The 16,680-nt window shown below is 54.3% G+C and overlaps 2 protein-coding genes across 2 annotated transcripts in view; one reads left to right on the top strand and one right to left on the bottom strand.

The window, feature by feature from the left end:
- ALPK1 (alpha kinase 1) overlaps positions 1 to 16,680 on the bottom strand; it is a 46,816-nt gene that overhangs the window by 1,431 nt on the left and 28,705 nt on the right. The window contains exons 11-17 of the mRNA XM_039386638.1: positions 14,603 to 16,610; positions 14,276 to 14,429; positions 13,524 to 13,686; positions 13,235 to 13,421; positions 12,785 to 12,992; positions 10,590 to 10,690; positions 9,227 to 9,348 (exon numbers count right to left, since the gene is read on the bottom strand). Of these exons, the coding sequence (XP_039242572.1) occupies positions 12,796 to 12,992; positions 13,235 to 13,421; positions 13,524 to 13,686; positions 14,276 to 14,429; positions 14,603 to 16,610 (2,709 nt within the window). The 3' untranslated portion in view covers positions 9,227 to 9,348; positions 10,590 to 10,690; positions 12,785 to 12,795. The remainder of the gene's footprint in view (positions 1 to 9,226; positions 9,349 to 10,589; positions 10,691 to 12,784; positions 12,993 to 13,234; positions 13,422 to 13,523; positions 13,687 to 14,275; positions 14,430 to 14,602; positions 16,611 to 16,680) is intronic.
- On the top strand, positions 4,879 to 6,353 carry NEUROG2 (neurogenin 2). Its single transcript, XM_027716848.2, has one exon. It carries the CDS (start codon positions 4,927 to 4,929, stop codon positions 5,620 to 5,622), a length of 696 nt encoding a protein of 231 aa, XP_027572649.1. The 5' UTR covers positions 4,879 to 4,926; the 3' UTR covers positions 5,623 to 6,353.

The following is a 16,680-nucleotide window of genomic DNA, read 5'->3' as shown; positions in this document are numbered from 1 at the left end:
AGGGAGGGTTTAGATGGGATACTGGGAAGAAATCCTTCCCTGTGAGGGTGGGGAGGCCCTGGCACAGGTTGCCCAGAGAAGCTGTGGCTGCCCCATCCCTGGCAGTGCCCAAGGCCAGGTTGGACGGGGCAGCGAGCACCCTCCTGTAGCAGCAGGTGCTGTCCGGGCTGACAGGTGCCAAACACACCGAGAATTCCCTATTTTCCCCCCGTTTTCCCGATCCCAGATAACTTTGCCCCCCTCACTTTCCCGCCGCCGCCAGGTGGTGCCACCCGCCCGCCCGGCGGAGGGAGCGGCGGCGGCCGCCGCGGTGATCCGCCCCGCTTGGAGTCAGCCCGCCACTGCGGCCGCAGAACCGCTCCTCCCTGAGGGGGAGCGGCGGGTCCTTCCGCGCGGGGCAGGGTTGAATAGCGCCTTTAAATTACTCCTGACACCTCTGTCCCAGCTCCCTAAAATCTCAATCAACAAGCCATTAGAACTCAACGGGAGTAAAACTAAATCCTCGTTTAAGTGTATTTATCCGCTCTCTTTTCTCTCTTTCAAATGCTAAATCCATTTCAGCATATGCCCCTTCTTTCTCTCGCCTTTCTCTAAAGACTGGCAGCCCGCACTACTCTTGTAAATATGAAAGATGCTAATCATATGACATATCACGTCTCAGTCGGAGCCTGGAATAAAGCCTTGAGATTTGGGATCATTGCCTCCAGACAACAGCTTCATCAGCCGGAAAGTTGGGTTTTTTTCTCCTTTCCTTCAACTCTCAATCCCTTCTTTGTCTGAGAGAAAATGCAGCCAACTCGAGCCACCCCGGCCATATGGTTCACTCTGTGTTTTCTTAGTTGAATCCTGAATTGTTTGTGACTTGCGAAGGGGGTTTTTTTGGTTTGGTTTTTTTTTTTTTTTTTGGAAGTGTGTATAAAGACATAGAAGAGGCTGCCCGGACCAGGGTGGCTCTGCAGGGTAACTCCGTGTTCTTCACGTGTTCACTTCACACACTCCTTGCGCCACCTCACCGTACAGCCAAAAAGCATAAACCCACAGACACACTTTATAGCAATAACCCATTGCAGGTGCCTGGTATTTTTCCCCTTTTCTGGGCAAAAACATCCAGGTGGTTTTCCCTTTTCTGGATGGAAATGCCTTCTTAAAACACCACTTGCTGTGTCTTTACTCACATCTCTAAGACAGAGTTATCGCTCACTAGCAAATCCCTTCTAGAAATGCCTCGACTGACAGAAGCCTCCAAGTATTTAGAGTAAGGAAAAGTGGCTTTTAAGACACGTATAAATTAGGAGCTGAATGAGTTCGGCACACCCGAGTTTGGATAGCCCCCCTGTTTGATAGCCAGCCTGCCAAATTTTCTTTCTCTCTTTCCTTACACAAACCCCCCGAAAAAAGGCCCTTTCACCAAATCATTAAATTCTACAGAGGTGGTCAAGCTAGTCCTGCTTTTCAGGCGTTCGAGAAAGAAAAGGGTCCTTGAAGTTTAGAAGATGCCCAAGGAAAACTCATTGAATGACATCAAAAGAATGAGTTTCCATAGCTGTTGAAGCACGAGAGCCGTGTAGCTGCACAAAGGCGGGTTGGGGCAGTGGGACTGTCCCACTGCTCTATCCCAGCACAATTGGGTCACTGAAATAGGGAATTAATTACCATTGGAGAGTGGGCAGCCCATTCACCACTGGCTGAGTTTTATTAAACGCCAATATAAATAACAAAACAACTCTTGTGGCTGCACTATTCCTACACGCCAAAGGAAGGATTATGTTGGGGATTAACATCTTAAAGTCTATGAGACTTTCTGACTCAAGGCTCGGAGCTGGTAATCGTATTTGTCTCCTGGTTCAGCGATTAGTGCTCTCCCTTGCGCACCTTCGCCTGGATGGCCAATGTCCCTTTTTGCAGGCACTGGGTTTTTCACACAATCGGCTGTTCTTTTCCCCACATCTATAGAAAAGAATAAGAAAACTGAAGCGTGTTCACGCGATCCTCAAGCTTCTTCTCTTCTTCATGGGAAAGGAAGGCACCGGCGGCCTTTTTTCACAAGGGGGGAGAGGCAAACCCTCTTGGGGAGGCGGGGGGGGGGGGCCCAGAACGGCAAAATCGCTTTGCAGGCCTGCACCTGCCATGCAAATCTGCCGGGAACAATCGGCCCCCAACGAGGGGCTCGTCTGCCCGGGGTGGGGGGACCCAGGGAAGGATGCTGGGGCAGCGCTTATGGGGGAACCCCTCCTCCCTTTGATCCCAAAACCCCGAAAGTGTTAGCACGGCTTGGGATCTGGGGGCCAGTCCTCGTCCTGTCCCTCTCTGCAACACTTTTCGCTGAGCTCACAGAGGGTTTGGGAAGGACCTGGATTGGGGCATAGGGGACACACGCTGCAGCATTTTCCATTTCTCCCCTCCCTAAAGTATCCCGATACTCTGCTGGATTTGGATATATTCCGTCCCCCCCATTTAAGAGCAGAACCATCTCACTCACAGGGTTTGCGGGGGCTGTCATAGGGCTGGGTAGCCTGGTGTGGGCAGCCCTGCTACCCCAAACCCTTAGGACACCTCAGGCTGGGTGAGTGTGAGGGAGGCAGAGCAGGGAGGGGTCAGGCCACCCTGTCCCTGCAGCTTTGTCCCCCCTTTCTCCGGGATGTCGCGCCCCCATTCACCTGGGGCAGGCCGGCCATTAACGCCGGCCCTCAACTTGTGAGGTCCACGTGTGGATGGGCTGTGCCCAAAGGTCTCTCAGCAACACAGACCCTAAACTTTTAGGGCTATCGGGTCACCTCAGAGTTCAATCTTCTTACAGCAAACAAAGCCTTTCTGAAGGTCTCCCCCTCTCCCCCACACGAGCTCAGCGTCCTTTATTTCTGGGCTGTGTGATAAGCTTAAATCATTGTGCTCCCATTTCTTGATCGTCGCCTACTTTGGGCTTTTGTTCCCCTAAAGTAGGATTGAGTCTGGCAAAGGGGCTGAAGTTGAACAGTTTGACCCTTGGAGGACAGTTCAGGCAGTGGGCAGCAGTGGCAGCGGCATTCCCGCTCCTGATCCCACTCCCTCTCCCCCCGCTGCCCCCTCTTCCCACCGCTCTCGGCCGAGCAGCTCGGCCCTCGCTCTGCCCGCAGACCACACAAGCGCCTCCGCAGGGTTGTGAGGACTCGGTCACCTTGTGCTGAGTCCTGAGGAGAAAACTGCTGCATCACTGGGGCTGGCATCAAGAACTGGGCTGAACCCAAGAAAGGCACCACGGTGGGTTATGCATCCCCAGCACCGCCTCTGCCTCACCTCTCCATTGCTTTCCATCGGCAGTGAAAGGACAGAAATGTCAGAAAACAGGGTGGTGACAGAGGGGCGGGCTGGCCCCGTCACAGGTGACTCCGCTTTGAGCTTTAAGCTGCTGAGAAAGAAATAAAGTTCTTTCGTGCCACTCTCCTGAGATGCCGAGGGGACCCGCGCGTCTCCTGCTTTTCACAAGGGGGCAAGGGGAGCATTAAAATGTCTCACCGAGTCACAGAGATGCTCTAATTGAGGCAGCCGCCTGGCTGCCATCGCTCCCGCAGGGAGTGACACAGGGGCCACCAACTCAGTGGGCAGCGGGAGCGAGGGACTCATTTGCGTGTGAGTTCCTGGTGTGCTCAGCGAGATGTTTGTGGCGATTTTGGCTCTCTCACCTGTTTTAGGCTTCCCTACCAGCTGCAAATAAAATCCTGTCCCAAAGCTCGACTCCCCCAAAGTGCCTCAGAGCTGGTGCTTCCACACAGGAAGACAGTGCGCTGGGGTTTTTGTTTCGTATGTCCTCACCATCGTTTCTTTGACAGGGCCACGGAGTGACAAGGGGGAAAGGCTTCACATTGACAGGAGGCAGGGTTAGATGGGATATTAGGAAGAAATTCTTCCCTGTGAGGGTGGGGAGGCCCTGGCACAGGTTGCCCAGAGAAGCTGTGGCTGCCCCGTCCCTGGAAGTGTCCAAAGCCAGGTTGGACGGGGCTTGGAGCAACCTGATCTAGTGGAAGGTGTTGGAACGAGGAGGGGGTTGGAACGAGATGATCTTTCCAGGTCCCTTCCAACCCAAACCGTTGTTATTTGACAGCACCGAGCAGCTGCATCCCGGGGGAGCCCCCTACCATCCCCATACCCCAGCAAGCCGCGTATGAACTGCGCACCTTTACCGCAGCACCGGCGCCTCCCCGAGAAGACAAAAATCTCCCCGAGGAATGAACGGGGAGGCCAAGGGGAGCTCCCCCATCCCTCGCATCCCTCGCATCCCCCGCATCCCTTTGCCCGGGCGCCGCCGGCTCCGCGCAACTCGAAAGCGGCCGCAAAGGGAGCGGGGCCCCGGGCGCGCGCGTGGCGCGCGGGGCGCGGGGATTGGCCGGCCGCGCCTCGCGCCCCCCCCCCCGCCCTCCCCCCGCTCCCCCGCGCCGTCCCCCCCCATTCATTAATAAATTAGCGGCACGCTCCAGCCGAGCGCGAGGCGCCAATGGGGCCCCGACGGGAGGGGGGGACACGGGGGGGAACGGGCGGGGGGGCGGCGGCGCGGCGGCGGCGGCGGCGCCCCCGACAAGAGTCGCGGGCGGGGCGAGGTGGAGGGGAGGGGGGGACGGGGGGACCCCGGGGGTAGGTTTGATTGTTCCCCGCGGGGTATATAAGGGGTGTTAAGGAGGGTCGTGTGCCAGACACGCAGCCCCGACGGGCCCCGGGCGCCGCTCCCGCCGCCGCCCGCCCGCCCAGACCCGCCCGCCGCCCCCGGGGCGCGTGCCAGCGACGCGGCCCCCCCCACACCGCGCCCCCCACCCCTCCCCTCTTCCCCGATCCCCCCGCGCTTCGGTCCCCCCGCGACCCCCGCCCCGCTCCGTCAAACCGGCGAACCGTCAAGCCGCCGGTGCTGCCGCCCGCCCGGCGCTTCCCCGGTGCTGCCCGGCGCGGCGCCCCGCAAGGATGCTGGTGAAGGCGGAGGTCCTGGCGCCGGCCGCCGAGGACGAGCTGCTGCTGCTGGGGCTGGGCTCGCCCGCCCCCTCGCCCTCGCTGCCGTCCAGCGCCGAGGAGGAGGAGGAGGAGGAGGAGGAAGAGGAGGAGGAGGAGCCCCGCGCCGCCCCGCCGGCGCGCCCCGTGGAGGCGGCGGGCGGCCGCGGGCTGCGGCGGGCGGAGGGGAAGCGGCGGCCGGGGCGGTCCCGGGGCGCCCCGCGGGCGGCGCGCACGGCGGAGACGGCGCAGCGCATCAAGCGGAGCCGGCGGCTCAAGGCCAACAACCGGGAGCGCAACCGGATGCACAACCTGAACGCGGCGCTGGACGCCCTGCGCGACGTGCTGCCCACCTTCCCCGAGGACGCCAAGCTCACCAAGATCGAGACGCTGCGCTTCGCCCACAACTACATCTGGGCGCTCACCGAGACCCTGCGGCTGGCCGGGGCGGCGCGGCTCGGCCCCGACGGGGCGGCGGGCGCGGGGGTCCCCGCCGAGGGCAGCCCGTCGCCCGCCTCCTCCTGGAGCGGCGGCGCCGCCAGCCCCGCGCCCTCCGCCTCCCCGTACGCCTGCACTTTATCGCCCGCCAGCCCCGCCGGCTCCGCCTCGGACCCCGAGCACTGGCCGGGCCGCTTCGCCCCGGCGCCGCCGCTGCCCCGCCGCTGCCTCTAGCCCGCCCCGGCGCTCCCGGGGCTCCCCCCGGGGCGGTGGCGGCATCTGCCCCATTCCCAGGGCAGGGCGGGCTGTGGGAACGGCACCTGCCAAACCAAACTTTCCGTCTCTCTCTCTCTCTTTCTCTCTCTCTCTCTCTCTCTGTCTCTCCGATGTGCACTTTGTCCAGTTTTCCCAGATCTGTCACCGCGGGGCTTTTGTGTGTCCCTGTCCCCCCCCCTTTCCCCGCTCCCCCCTTTGCCATCTGTCCCTTATGATTTATAGGCGGGAGGGGGGGGTTGGAAAGCGAGAATAAAAAAAAAAAAAGTAAATTGTTTTGTTAGGGGTCCAGGTTAGAAGTCATTGTATAATTTGTAGGCTTTGTGAGGGCTGAATGCAAGCGTGGAAATTTAGGCTGAACTCTCTATCAAAAGGGAAAAAAAATCGGGAGGGGGGGAATGGGGAAGGATCTCCTCATACATTATTTATTTCGACCTTTAGGGGACGAGGAACTCCCCCCTTCTTTCAGGAGATTAAAAATAAATCAACAGACTGAAAACCTCAACAGACACGGAACATTACAGCGATCAGCCACACACGTGTTCACATTTATTTATTATAAAGACAGATTTCATGGAAAATATGTATTTTTTTGTATAATTTACAGAGTTTATTCTAGTATGTATTTACAGCTGAAGAGCAAAGGGACCGTCCTTGTGATAAAATATAAATAAAAAGCTCTAATTTTCGTACCTTTGGGGCTGCTGCTTTTTCTGCTTTACGTGACAGCGACCGGGAATTACGGGATTGGGCCTGTCCTTGTCTCTGGTGAAACCAGGGTCCGGTGGGAGGCTGATGCCACTTACAGCAGGTCCACAGGCAACAGCTGCTTCAGGAAACTGCAAAAAAACCCATTATATATGTATATATACATATATTTTTAAATATATATATATATATTAGTTCAGTGGAAGTCTACTGATCATTTACCTTTGCCTCTTGGTACAGAAGATGCTGACAGCAAACGTGGGATGGATGGATGGATGGTTGGATGGATGGATGGATGAACAGATAAACAGTTATCACGCTTCTTCGGGCCGAAGGATTTCACCGAGAAGGCCACAGGAAATAAATGTTACTGATGAAAAAATGATTGGGCTACAAAAGAGGAAGAATTCCCTTTCTCTGCCTCTCTGAGGGACGGGTGAATCCCGAGGCACTTGCAATTCCAGGGGGTTCGGTTCAGTGTGCACAGCACAGGGCCAGGGATGTCACCGTGGAGGGGGATGCTGGAGGCCGCCCAGGCCCTTCAATCATCGGGAGCACTTTGTGACTTCTGGGTACAAACACCTGGAAATCATTAAAAACCAGCAGAGGCGCCTGAATGTATTAATTAAATAAAATGCTCAGCACGCGAATCCCGCCCGGTGCCCTCCGGACCAAAACCTGGCCCTCGGAGCGACATCCGCGAGGGGGGGGCAGAGGGGGAAGAGAAAAAAAAGCCCAAAATGTGTGAAAAGAGAATTAGTGAAATTAGGTTAGGCCAATAAACCACGCAGGGGTCCCCCAGCCCCGCAGCCTCGGGCGAGCAGCGCTATCTAGCCTGATCTATTGTTTCCCCCCCTGGCAGGGGGGTTATTGTGTGATAAATAATTCCCTAAAAAAAAAAAATAAAAGAAAAAAAAAAAGTGGGAGCATTTGCATAATCACCGCTTTGATGTGGCCAGCAAGATGAAGCTGTGTCCCCCCAAATCTGCCACGGGCCAGGAGGAACAAAACAAGAGGGAGCCTTTGACGGCGCTGGCGGTGTGTGGGGCAGCCCGTCGGGAGCGGGTTTTTCACTCTCACTCTCTTTTAACGACCCCTTTTAATGATTAAACTCCAGGAATGCCAAAAAGAGAGCCTCCCTCGCCCTCTCCGTCTTTTTTGGTCGGGTCTCATTGTCCTTCCCGGTTTCTCTCCCGCTTTTAAGAGGCGCTGGAGTAGGTGCCTTCAGCTCTTCAGAAGGCCAGGATGGATGGGATGCACTTCTCTCTCGGTGGTGGAGCCGTGCAGGAGCGGGAGGGACATCCCGGCTGGCTCAGCACTGGGATGCTCCCTCCAGCTGCCCTCGGGGAGGGACGCTGCTTCTTACCGGGTGCGTCATCCTGGAGGGATTTTCCAGGTACAGACAGGAGCATCCCCATCCTGCTGGGGCTGTGGCGATGGGAACCGCCGTGGGAAAAAGCACACGTCGCGTCGGAGGACGGAGGGGGCCTTTGGAGAGGGGTTTGGGGTGGGAGTCATGCCAGGCAAACCTCCCTGCGGAAGGCTGGGCTCAGCTGGAGATGCCCTTGGAAGAGACAGGCCCAAGGGGGGCAAGGCAGGGAGGGGGAGACAGGGCTGTGTTGGCAAAGGCTGAGCCAGAGAGGCTGGATTTGCCACCTAAGCCAGTCACCCTCATCCCAGTTTTTCATTTGAATGTGGCCAAAAGCATTTATTCCCCTCTTTCTTCCCTCTAGAGTTTATTCCTCTCTTTCCTTCTTTTTTTTTCTCGTATTTCCCTCTTTTCTCTCAGAAGACTGGTTTTTGGAGGTGATGGCCGGTCCCCAGAGCCAATTGCAGCCAACCTGGAAGCGGCCCAGGAGACGCAAGACGGAAACTCACCTCGTCGGATGACGAAACAAACCTGGGGGTGGTTTCCATGGCAGCCCCTTGCCCCCAGAACATGTGTTTATGATCCTTCTGTGTATTGTATTTTGGCATAAAAGCTCCTCCGCACTGTCAGGGCTGGAGGGGCAGCACGAAAGCCCCCGAGGGGGTTTTACAGCCCCTCCTTGGCATAAGAATAGTGCCGAGGAGCCAAAGCGGTCCCAGCCGCACCCCAAGGGCTGCCACGCTCGCTTTCATGTCAGGCATCAATCTTCCCACGTAGTGCCATCATTAAACACTGTTCCCAACACAGCCCTCAAGTGGCTGGCAGATCCTAAGCCCAGTTTTCCTAAACCCTTATTCAGGTGCCTCAGGTTGGGCTTCGCCCTTGTCCCGGATTATGTGTGGATTTGGCCCATGCAGCCCCAATTCCCACTCCCCATGGGCAAAAAAGCATCTCAGTTATCTCTTATGCAGTCAATCCTCTGGCAGAAACAAATCCCAGTGGGAATTTTGTTGCAACTTGGTGTAGGTTCTTGTCTTACTACAGGGCTAAATCTTGTGTGTTATGGCCTAAGACACTCTTTTGCTCTGACAACGTAAGGATATCTATCAGGATACTAGGATATCAGGATATTAGGATATCCTGCCTTCTGCCTACGGTGCTGCAACAGCTGTGCAGGTCCAGCAAAATGCTGGCATCCTGCTCATCCCCGTGACCTCTTGTACAGGACTCAGATCAAGGAGAAGTAGAACCCTCGCGGTGCTCAGATTTAAAATAAAACCTTTAGAAATTGCTCGGAGAGAAAAGAAATCCTCAGAGGGTCACTTTGCAGCGGCCGGGAGGGAATAGGGACGGTGCGGGGGCGGCTGTGACACGCAGCCACCCCCTTCCCCTTGCCTCCCCCTCCTCCTCCTTTTATTAAAAAGCAGAGAGCCCGGCCCAAAGCTGACGGCATATTTACCTTCATGAGTTTTAAAAAAAGTTAATTACCGCTCGGAGCAAGTTGGTCGGGCTGTCCTGAGCTGTCTTTTATTAGTAGTCGCCTTCATTAATTTCCCTCGCTGGATTTGCTGCTAATAGCCTGCCTGGTCCTGGGCAGCACAAAGCAGCATCTGTGCCATTGAGCAGAAAAGCGGGAGTCAGGCAAAGGGGGGCACTGGGGGGGGGGGTGCGACGCCGTTTGCAAATCAACCTCTATTAACGTGATGTCCTGCTCGGAGGGGACGGCAGCCCCGGTAGCCGGCACGGCAGTTTGGGCTTCGCTCGGCTGTTACCGAGGGAGGAAAGGCACCTGCTGCCTGCCCGGGGGGGGACGACCCTGCCCTCATCCTGCGCCCCTGGGTGCTGGCTGTGCCACCCAGCCACCCCCTGGATGCGGGGGGGAAGAGGGATGCTGGACCTGCCTCTGCGGGATCTGCGCTCCCCCTCGGTGCTGTGGGTGCTCCGGTCCTCCGAGCAGCATCCACCGCTTAGCAAATTATTAAGAGTAACTTGTTATCTTTGGATGAAAGATACGCTCTGCCTCAAAAACAGCTTGGCAGAGAAGTTTGGGATTAGGGAATGGGATTAAGTTCTGTTTGGAGGGGCACAGTGGGCAGGCTGGGGGGGCTGGAGGCATCACCGACTCACACGAGCTGGGGCAGCGGGAGGCTGCAGAGGCCAACAGCCCCATCTGCTCCCGCTCTGCCAAGGGACAGGGGAGATGATTTCATCCAAGTGGAAAAAAGGAGGGTGGCCTGTGTCGCTCCCAGGAGAGGGGTGAGAGCTGCACGCTGCTGCCAGTTTCCCTGCAGGGCCGGGGAGGGCACCCGGGTGCCGGTGCAGGGACTTCCCTCGGGGCAGCAGGTGACAGCAGCAGTTATCAAGTCGGTTTTTTCTTTTGCTTTGCTGCAAATATTCCCGCTCTGGTTAGCGGGAAGGAGATGCCGAGGAGGCTGGTGCTGCCGTGTCTTTCCAAGCAGAAGAGAATCGGGCAGCGCGGGCTGCGGTTCTGCGCTCGCTGGCGTGAGGCTTTGCCCTCAGCCCCCATGAATAGCTGCGTCTGGTGAAGGAGCGGCGCCTAAATCCAGCAGCTGGGCCCCAGGGGCAGCTGATGCCGGGTTTATGGCAGCAGGGACGTGCTGCCTCGCGTGCAGGGGCTGCCTCACAGCTGGAGGGGTCACCTCGCGCCCGCTCCCCGCCGGCCGTAATGGCCTGGGATGCTGAGACTCACAGGGAGGCAAGCCTGGCTCAGCCCTGTATTGTTGGGATAACTGAGGGCCTCCCTTTCCTCTGTGTCTTTTCTAAGAGAAATCCCCCAAAGTGCTCCATAGAGTCACTAGTTACTGGCAAAGGAGTGAGAAGATCATTCTACCTGAGGTTTGCGGCCTCCGGGTGTTCCCTCGGTATCAAACGTACTGAACTTTCATGCCTGAGCACACAGCCAGCCAGACTCTCTGCCTTTCACCTGGACACCTGCAGAAAGGCAAGTGGGAAAAACCTTTAGGCAAATCCCTTCCCCTGAAGGACAGGAAAGCGTGTGCCCACCTTGTTAAGAGCAGGACAGTTCTGTGCCTGACTTACTGCAGCACTTACACAGGGCGTAAACTCAAGTCCAAGAGTTTAGCTGAGAGGAGGAAATGTTCCATGTTTCCTCAAACTTGATGCCCCTACAGTTAATATTTCACTGTCCCAGCATGGCACAGTTCCACTCATATTGTAGAGACTGGCCCTCAGTGGTCATACCAAGCACTTAGGTTGGAATCTGGAGTGTGTTATAATTCACCGAGCCCAAAAAACACCTTGGTAGCAAGTTACTTAATACAAACCATTCAATTTCTAACTAAAATTTCTAATTAAAAAAAAAAAAAAGGTGTATTCCCTAAGTCTCAAATTAGTTCAAATTACTTTATTCTGAAACCAGAGAAAATAACAAAGCAGCAATTTTTTTTGGTCAGTAGCTCTAAGACGAAACTTCCAGCCAAAATATTAAATTCTCCATCATCAGAGTCAACTATTTATTTCCCCCAGTGTTCCCATATTTATACCAGAAATATGAAACAACAATTTAAGCTCAGTGTGTTTGGGGCCACGTGTGTGTCCAAGTTCTTCAGGCAATGTGGTTTTGGGGCACATTAATCCATGATTTCCAGCATCCAAGCCCCGGGTGAAGACAGAGTGCCTGATACCTCTGAAATTGTGCCCAAGCCTGTAAAGAGTGAGACAAGTAGAATATGATTCCACGTATATTTTAACAGGGAACTGGACAGGCTGATCCTCAATATACCTGTGAATAGCCATAACTTTGGCTGAGGTGGGAAAAAGTCTCCTAAAACCGACACGAGCTGCTAAAAGCAAACACTAGGAAGAAAGGAAGGCATGAAAATTTCACGCGGATGGATTTATTCGGGAGCACATCTAAACGAATTTCCTTTTTCTCCCCTTGACCAGGGAGAAGCTGGAAAAGGCACGGCTTGTCAGGGGGTCCCGCGGCTGCGTGCGCTGTTGGAGCAGACCCGGCGGGGCCGGCTGCTGGCAGCGCATTAGGACACTTTGTTCCGCAGAGATTGTCCGGGAGGTTTTGTTTCGGGTTTAATTGTCTCTATAGAGCAGGGAAAGCCTCTGCAGAGACGCTTTAACACAGCATCCCCGCCGCCCATTAATTCCCGGGATCTTGCTAACTAGCTTTGTTCGCCCCTCGGAGCCGGGCGCTCGCTGGCCGGAGCGCGGAGCTATGTCTGTCACTTGGTTAAAGCCGGCATTTCCCCACTGCCGCGGACAAGGCCGGCCTTTATTGGCTGCGCAACAAGATAACGGGCTTAATCTTCCCAGTAACACGTGAGTTTTCATGTATCACTTTAATCTGCGAGACACTGGGGCCGAGTGTACCGTCACATGCCGATTTCACTGCTCTGTGAGCCAGCGCCTGCCCGGCTCAATGATGGATTGTTCGCCGGCTCTGAACAACAGGCAAGATGGTGAATGCCCCGGGGTGACAGACAGTGTGCAATGGGAACGGCCACAAATCTGACGGCCCCGGTTCAAGTTCACCTGACAAAGCTGGAGCAGTCTGCGAGCAGCGCCCGAGAAAGGATTATTCACACTGGCATTATATTTTTGAATGCATTTTTTCTCCCCGTGCAGCTGCGCAGCTCCCCAAGACTGAAGGTTTATGCACCATAATAAAGAGATTTAATTTTGGTGTTTTTTTTTTTCCTTCTCGTGCTTCTCCCTCTTTACACCTAGTTCTAATCGGTTGGCGCAGGGCTAGGGCATCTTTCCAAACAGCTCAGCACAAACATCACCTAGAAAACAATAGCACTGCTAAAACACTGGGACAAAAGCCTAAAAAAATCTCTGCTGGCTGCAGAAACAAAAGGGGGTGGTTTTGTTAAAGCCAAGTCTGTCGGGGACCCATCTTTTTTGTGGAAGTTTGGGGGGGGGGGCAGCGGAACATCAGGGTTTTGGGGAGGGGGAAGAGGAGAGTGGGAAACGAAGGCAGCTTTTTGCTGCTCCCTGCTCCTAAAGATGTGCGTGTCAAAACAGTGTCCAGCTCTTGGTGTGACTGACCTGTGAGAGTCCTATGCCAGCAGCTCCACCGAGGGCCTTGTCAAAGACAGGCTGCGACAGATCTCGTTGCACTCCACGTGCTGGTCATTAAAGAAGTAATAAATTCCTCTCTTCCCAAAGTTGGAGCGGGAGACATCTCTGCTATTAAGAGAATGAATCTGGGGGTCTGTGAGGTAGATGAGGCCCTTCCCGTTCCCTGTCACCCAGCCTGTGGAAGAAACGATACATGTTGGTGTCAAACATCCCAGGCTTTGTGTTGCTGTACTCAGGGCTCTCTGCTTGGCGCGGCCCAAGCTCTGTCAGCGTCACCTCAGTGACTCCCAGTTTCCACCCGTGTCAGCAAAAGCTGAACCCTAAGAGGCACTTTCCATTTAAAGAAAGGAATATCCCAAAGATACCTGGGGGCTAAGGGTTGAGCCTGAAAGGCATGAGGTGCACTGTAATACACACCCTGCAGGTCGACGACGACGTCTGTTCCCCCGGAGAACTCGTAGCAGAAGTGGCCGTAAGCCAGACCGTACTCCGTGGCTTTGTACTCATTCTTTACTACCTTGGTGTTGTTGGACAGCTTCACAAACTCCCCGAGGATGTAGGGCTCCACACTCACACACCCTTTTATAGTTCTGTCTTCCAGTATCTGAAACGAGACAGTCTCACTGCTGGTGGTTTAAAATCCAAATCGGCTCAAGGCACACTTCCCACACCAGTTCCTTGGAAATGCTTAGAAAACAGTCCTTACCAGGAGTACTGCAGATGGGATATAAAAGATTTGGGTAGGGATCTTTTGCTCATACAGCCTCTTGTTGAACTCTGTCACATAGTACTGGGCGGTCATTTGTCGCTCCACGTCGCTGAAGTGATGGAGGAGCCCTTTTTCTTCTTTATATTCCTTCCCAACATACCTAAACAGAGGGAGAGGTGTTGGGAGAAGTGTCAGTTCTGTATGTCGTGATACAGAACATCAGTGCAAAGCTGACCTTGGCTGTTCAGAAGCAAATCCTGCTGTGGGTGATACCTTTAAAATGGCCATTAAATTTGGGTGTTTTTTTTTCTTTTGTACCTCATACAGGTGAAAAATTATCAGTCACATGTTGGGATGGGGATTTCATAACACTGGAAAGTTTAAACTCAACTGTTCTTGACTCAGAAGGGAGAGTCAACTCAGAGGTATTGATAGACTGTTCTCAACCCATAATAATTTATAGGCTACTCCTAATAATGATGCTTCTAGCTAATCATAGGAGTTTACTCTGCAATCAGCTGTTAGAAGACAAGAGTGAAGTAGCTTTTCCTTCCCAGAAATTAAAAAGTAGGGTTACTTTTAGTTACATCAGTATGGACTGATGGGAAAGGTTGCCAAAATGTCCAAGACATTTGGGAGACCCATAAAACACTCCTGCTGCAGAAAGTCTCACCTGAGAGTTTTTATTCATATTTACACAGAAGCAGCATTGATAAACATATTGTTTTGGAAATCTGTTTGGCCCATACCTTCCCAGGATTTCTTCTTGGTGCAGGAGGTGTATCCAGAAGGCACTTCTCTGCTTGCCTTCCTTTGCCACGTTCAGGTAGCCCCCGATGAACACGGCGGTCTCTTGGCCCGTCCACAGGCCAGATTTCTTGGAGTATTTTAAAAGAAGAGCAGCTACAAAAAGAAAACACCACAGGATCTTTATTGGTTCTGGAATCTAAACAGGCAACCAGACTCAAGTAATGGGGTGGAAGACAACAAAAAATTAAATCCTAATAAATGCTGACTAAAATATCGTGTTAAAAGGCCCCCCCTGAGGGGGCGCCTGTTGCTGTGTGGGAACTTACAGTACGCTTTACGAAGCTCTTTGGTCCTAAAAATCCCAGTAGGCATCAGTCTCTGGACAAGCCAGTTATGTTCCACCCCTGCCAGAAGCTGCTTGTAATCGTCATCCCTCAGAAATCGAGAGTCCAGGATTTCTTCCTCCGTTCTCCCAGGCGTGAGGGCAAAACTTCCCCCTGGGGTCAGAAAAGGAACCTCAGGGGAACTCGTGGGCATCTGTGCCGATTTGATCCATGAACTCAGAGATGACCTGGATTGTCCCCTGCTGCTCACCACGTCCTGAGACTTTTCCTCATCTCCTTCCGTAGTGGCACAGTCGAAGTGCTTGCTTACGGATACCTTGCCTTGCGAGGGCAAAGCTGTCGGCACCCTGGGAGCTGCTTGATGCTTTGGAGCAGATGCCGCGGGATAACTGTTTACTGAGTCTCCAGCACTGAGGAAATCAAACTCTGTGTCATCAATCGTTTCTGCTTGGGTGTCAACCTCAGGCACTTGGCGGGGTCTGTCCCCCACCGTGGCAGATTTCCTTATCCAGTCATGCATAGAGGAGCTGCTGCCTGTTTTGGGCTCAGTGATCATTGACAGCGCAGAATTACCCCCCTTTTGGGGGGGATGTGTCTCACACGAGGGATCCTCCGTGCTTCCTGCGGGTTCTCCTGGGTGGACCCGCTCAAAGCGGCAGCCGCCTCCCTCCCTGCCACTGTCCTTGGTCCTGCAGCCCAGCTGTGCACAGGAGGAGGACTTCTCCTCCTCCTCCAGCCTGGTAGGAAGGGAGTAAGAGGTGGAGAGGGAAGGAAACGCATCACTCAGGCCCTTTGCTTTCTTTTGAGGAGATCTCCTTCCACAGTGTCTTCCCTCCCGCAGTTCGTCTCCACAAAGGGACATTTTCTCCACCCTCCTCCCAGCTCGAGGTGCACCTCCCTCCGAGGAAGGCTGAGGAGATCCCTCAAAGCTGTGGAGAGGCTCCCGAGGAGCAGGATTCCAGGCTCTGGGAGGCAACGGGCACAAGGACATGGCTTGACCGTTTCCATCAGATTCTGTGGTGCAGCATCGCTCCTCTGCTGAGCCCTTCTCCTGCTGCTGCCCTTCCCTGGGGGACTCTCTGCTGCTGTTAGAGTTTAGCTCCTCCCAGCTGGAAGAGTAACTGGATTTTGACAGCCTGCACCAAGAGCTCTCTGAAGTCGTGCTTTGACTCCTGTTTTGCCCTGCGCTGAAACCACCATTTTCATCACTTATTTCCATTCCTAAAGGCTCAGTCTCTTCTTCCAAGGAAATTTTCATCACACCAGAACAAATGTCTTGATTTCTCCAGCCACCAAGTCTCTCTGAGCTGCTTCCTGCTGTTGGCAAGCTCAGGATTTCTGCAGCCCCTCTCCCATCCTGAACTATTTCCTGAGTAGTACACGCAGTGTCCGTGGTTTTGGTCTCTGTCCTTAAGGTTGTGATACAAGGTCCCACCTGGATTTCTCCCAGCATTTTATGAGCCCTGCAGGTGTTCTCAAACACTTGGCACACTGACAGGTGATGCTGGGAATGCCTGGCAAGGATCTTCTCAAAGCAGGTTTCCCTTTGCAGGGTAGGCTTTTCCACTGTGCCTTTGTAACTGTCTGGGACATAAGACCTGGCATCGGAATTGGGGAAGCTTTCCACTCGCAGGCGCTTCTTCACGGATGTGATCAGGGACATGATCTCCTTGGCAAGCTTTCCTTTCTCCTCCTCTTCTGGGAACGAAGTGCTGTACGAATGCAGTTTTCCCAAGGCTTCCCTGCACAGCTGACCCACCTCACGGAGCTCCCTGCTCTCCCCACGGAGCCACCGGTGCACGGTGGCGAGGCAGAAGGCAGCTTTGATAAAACTGTGGAGTTCCTGCTTGCTGGTGATGGGACTCTGGTCATTCTTGGTGAGGAGCCCGATCTCGAAGGATTCTTTGGCTTCAGACAAGTAGAACTCTCTCTTTTCCGGGGGACAGTCCTTGGAGTGACTGTAGGACAGCAAACACATCCCACGGATGTTCTGGGAGGGGATGAAAGAATGAAGGAATTAAAAATTCGAAGCAGACACTGGCTTTAACTCTCTGCTGCTG

This window comes from Pipra filicauda, unplaced genomic scaffold, assembly GCF_003945595.2.
Source record: "Pipra filicauda isolate LSUMZ 115617 unplaced genomic scaffold, ASM394559v2 scaffold495_size435866_pilon, whole genome shotgun sequence".
Taxonomy (NCBI): domain Eukaryota; kingdom Metazoa; phylum Chordata; class Aves; order Passeriformes; family Pipridae; genus Pipra; species Pipra filicauda.
The sequence above is the reverse complement of the archived record's forward strand: the minus strand, read 5'-3'. Positions and strand labels throughout refer to the sequence as shown.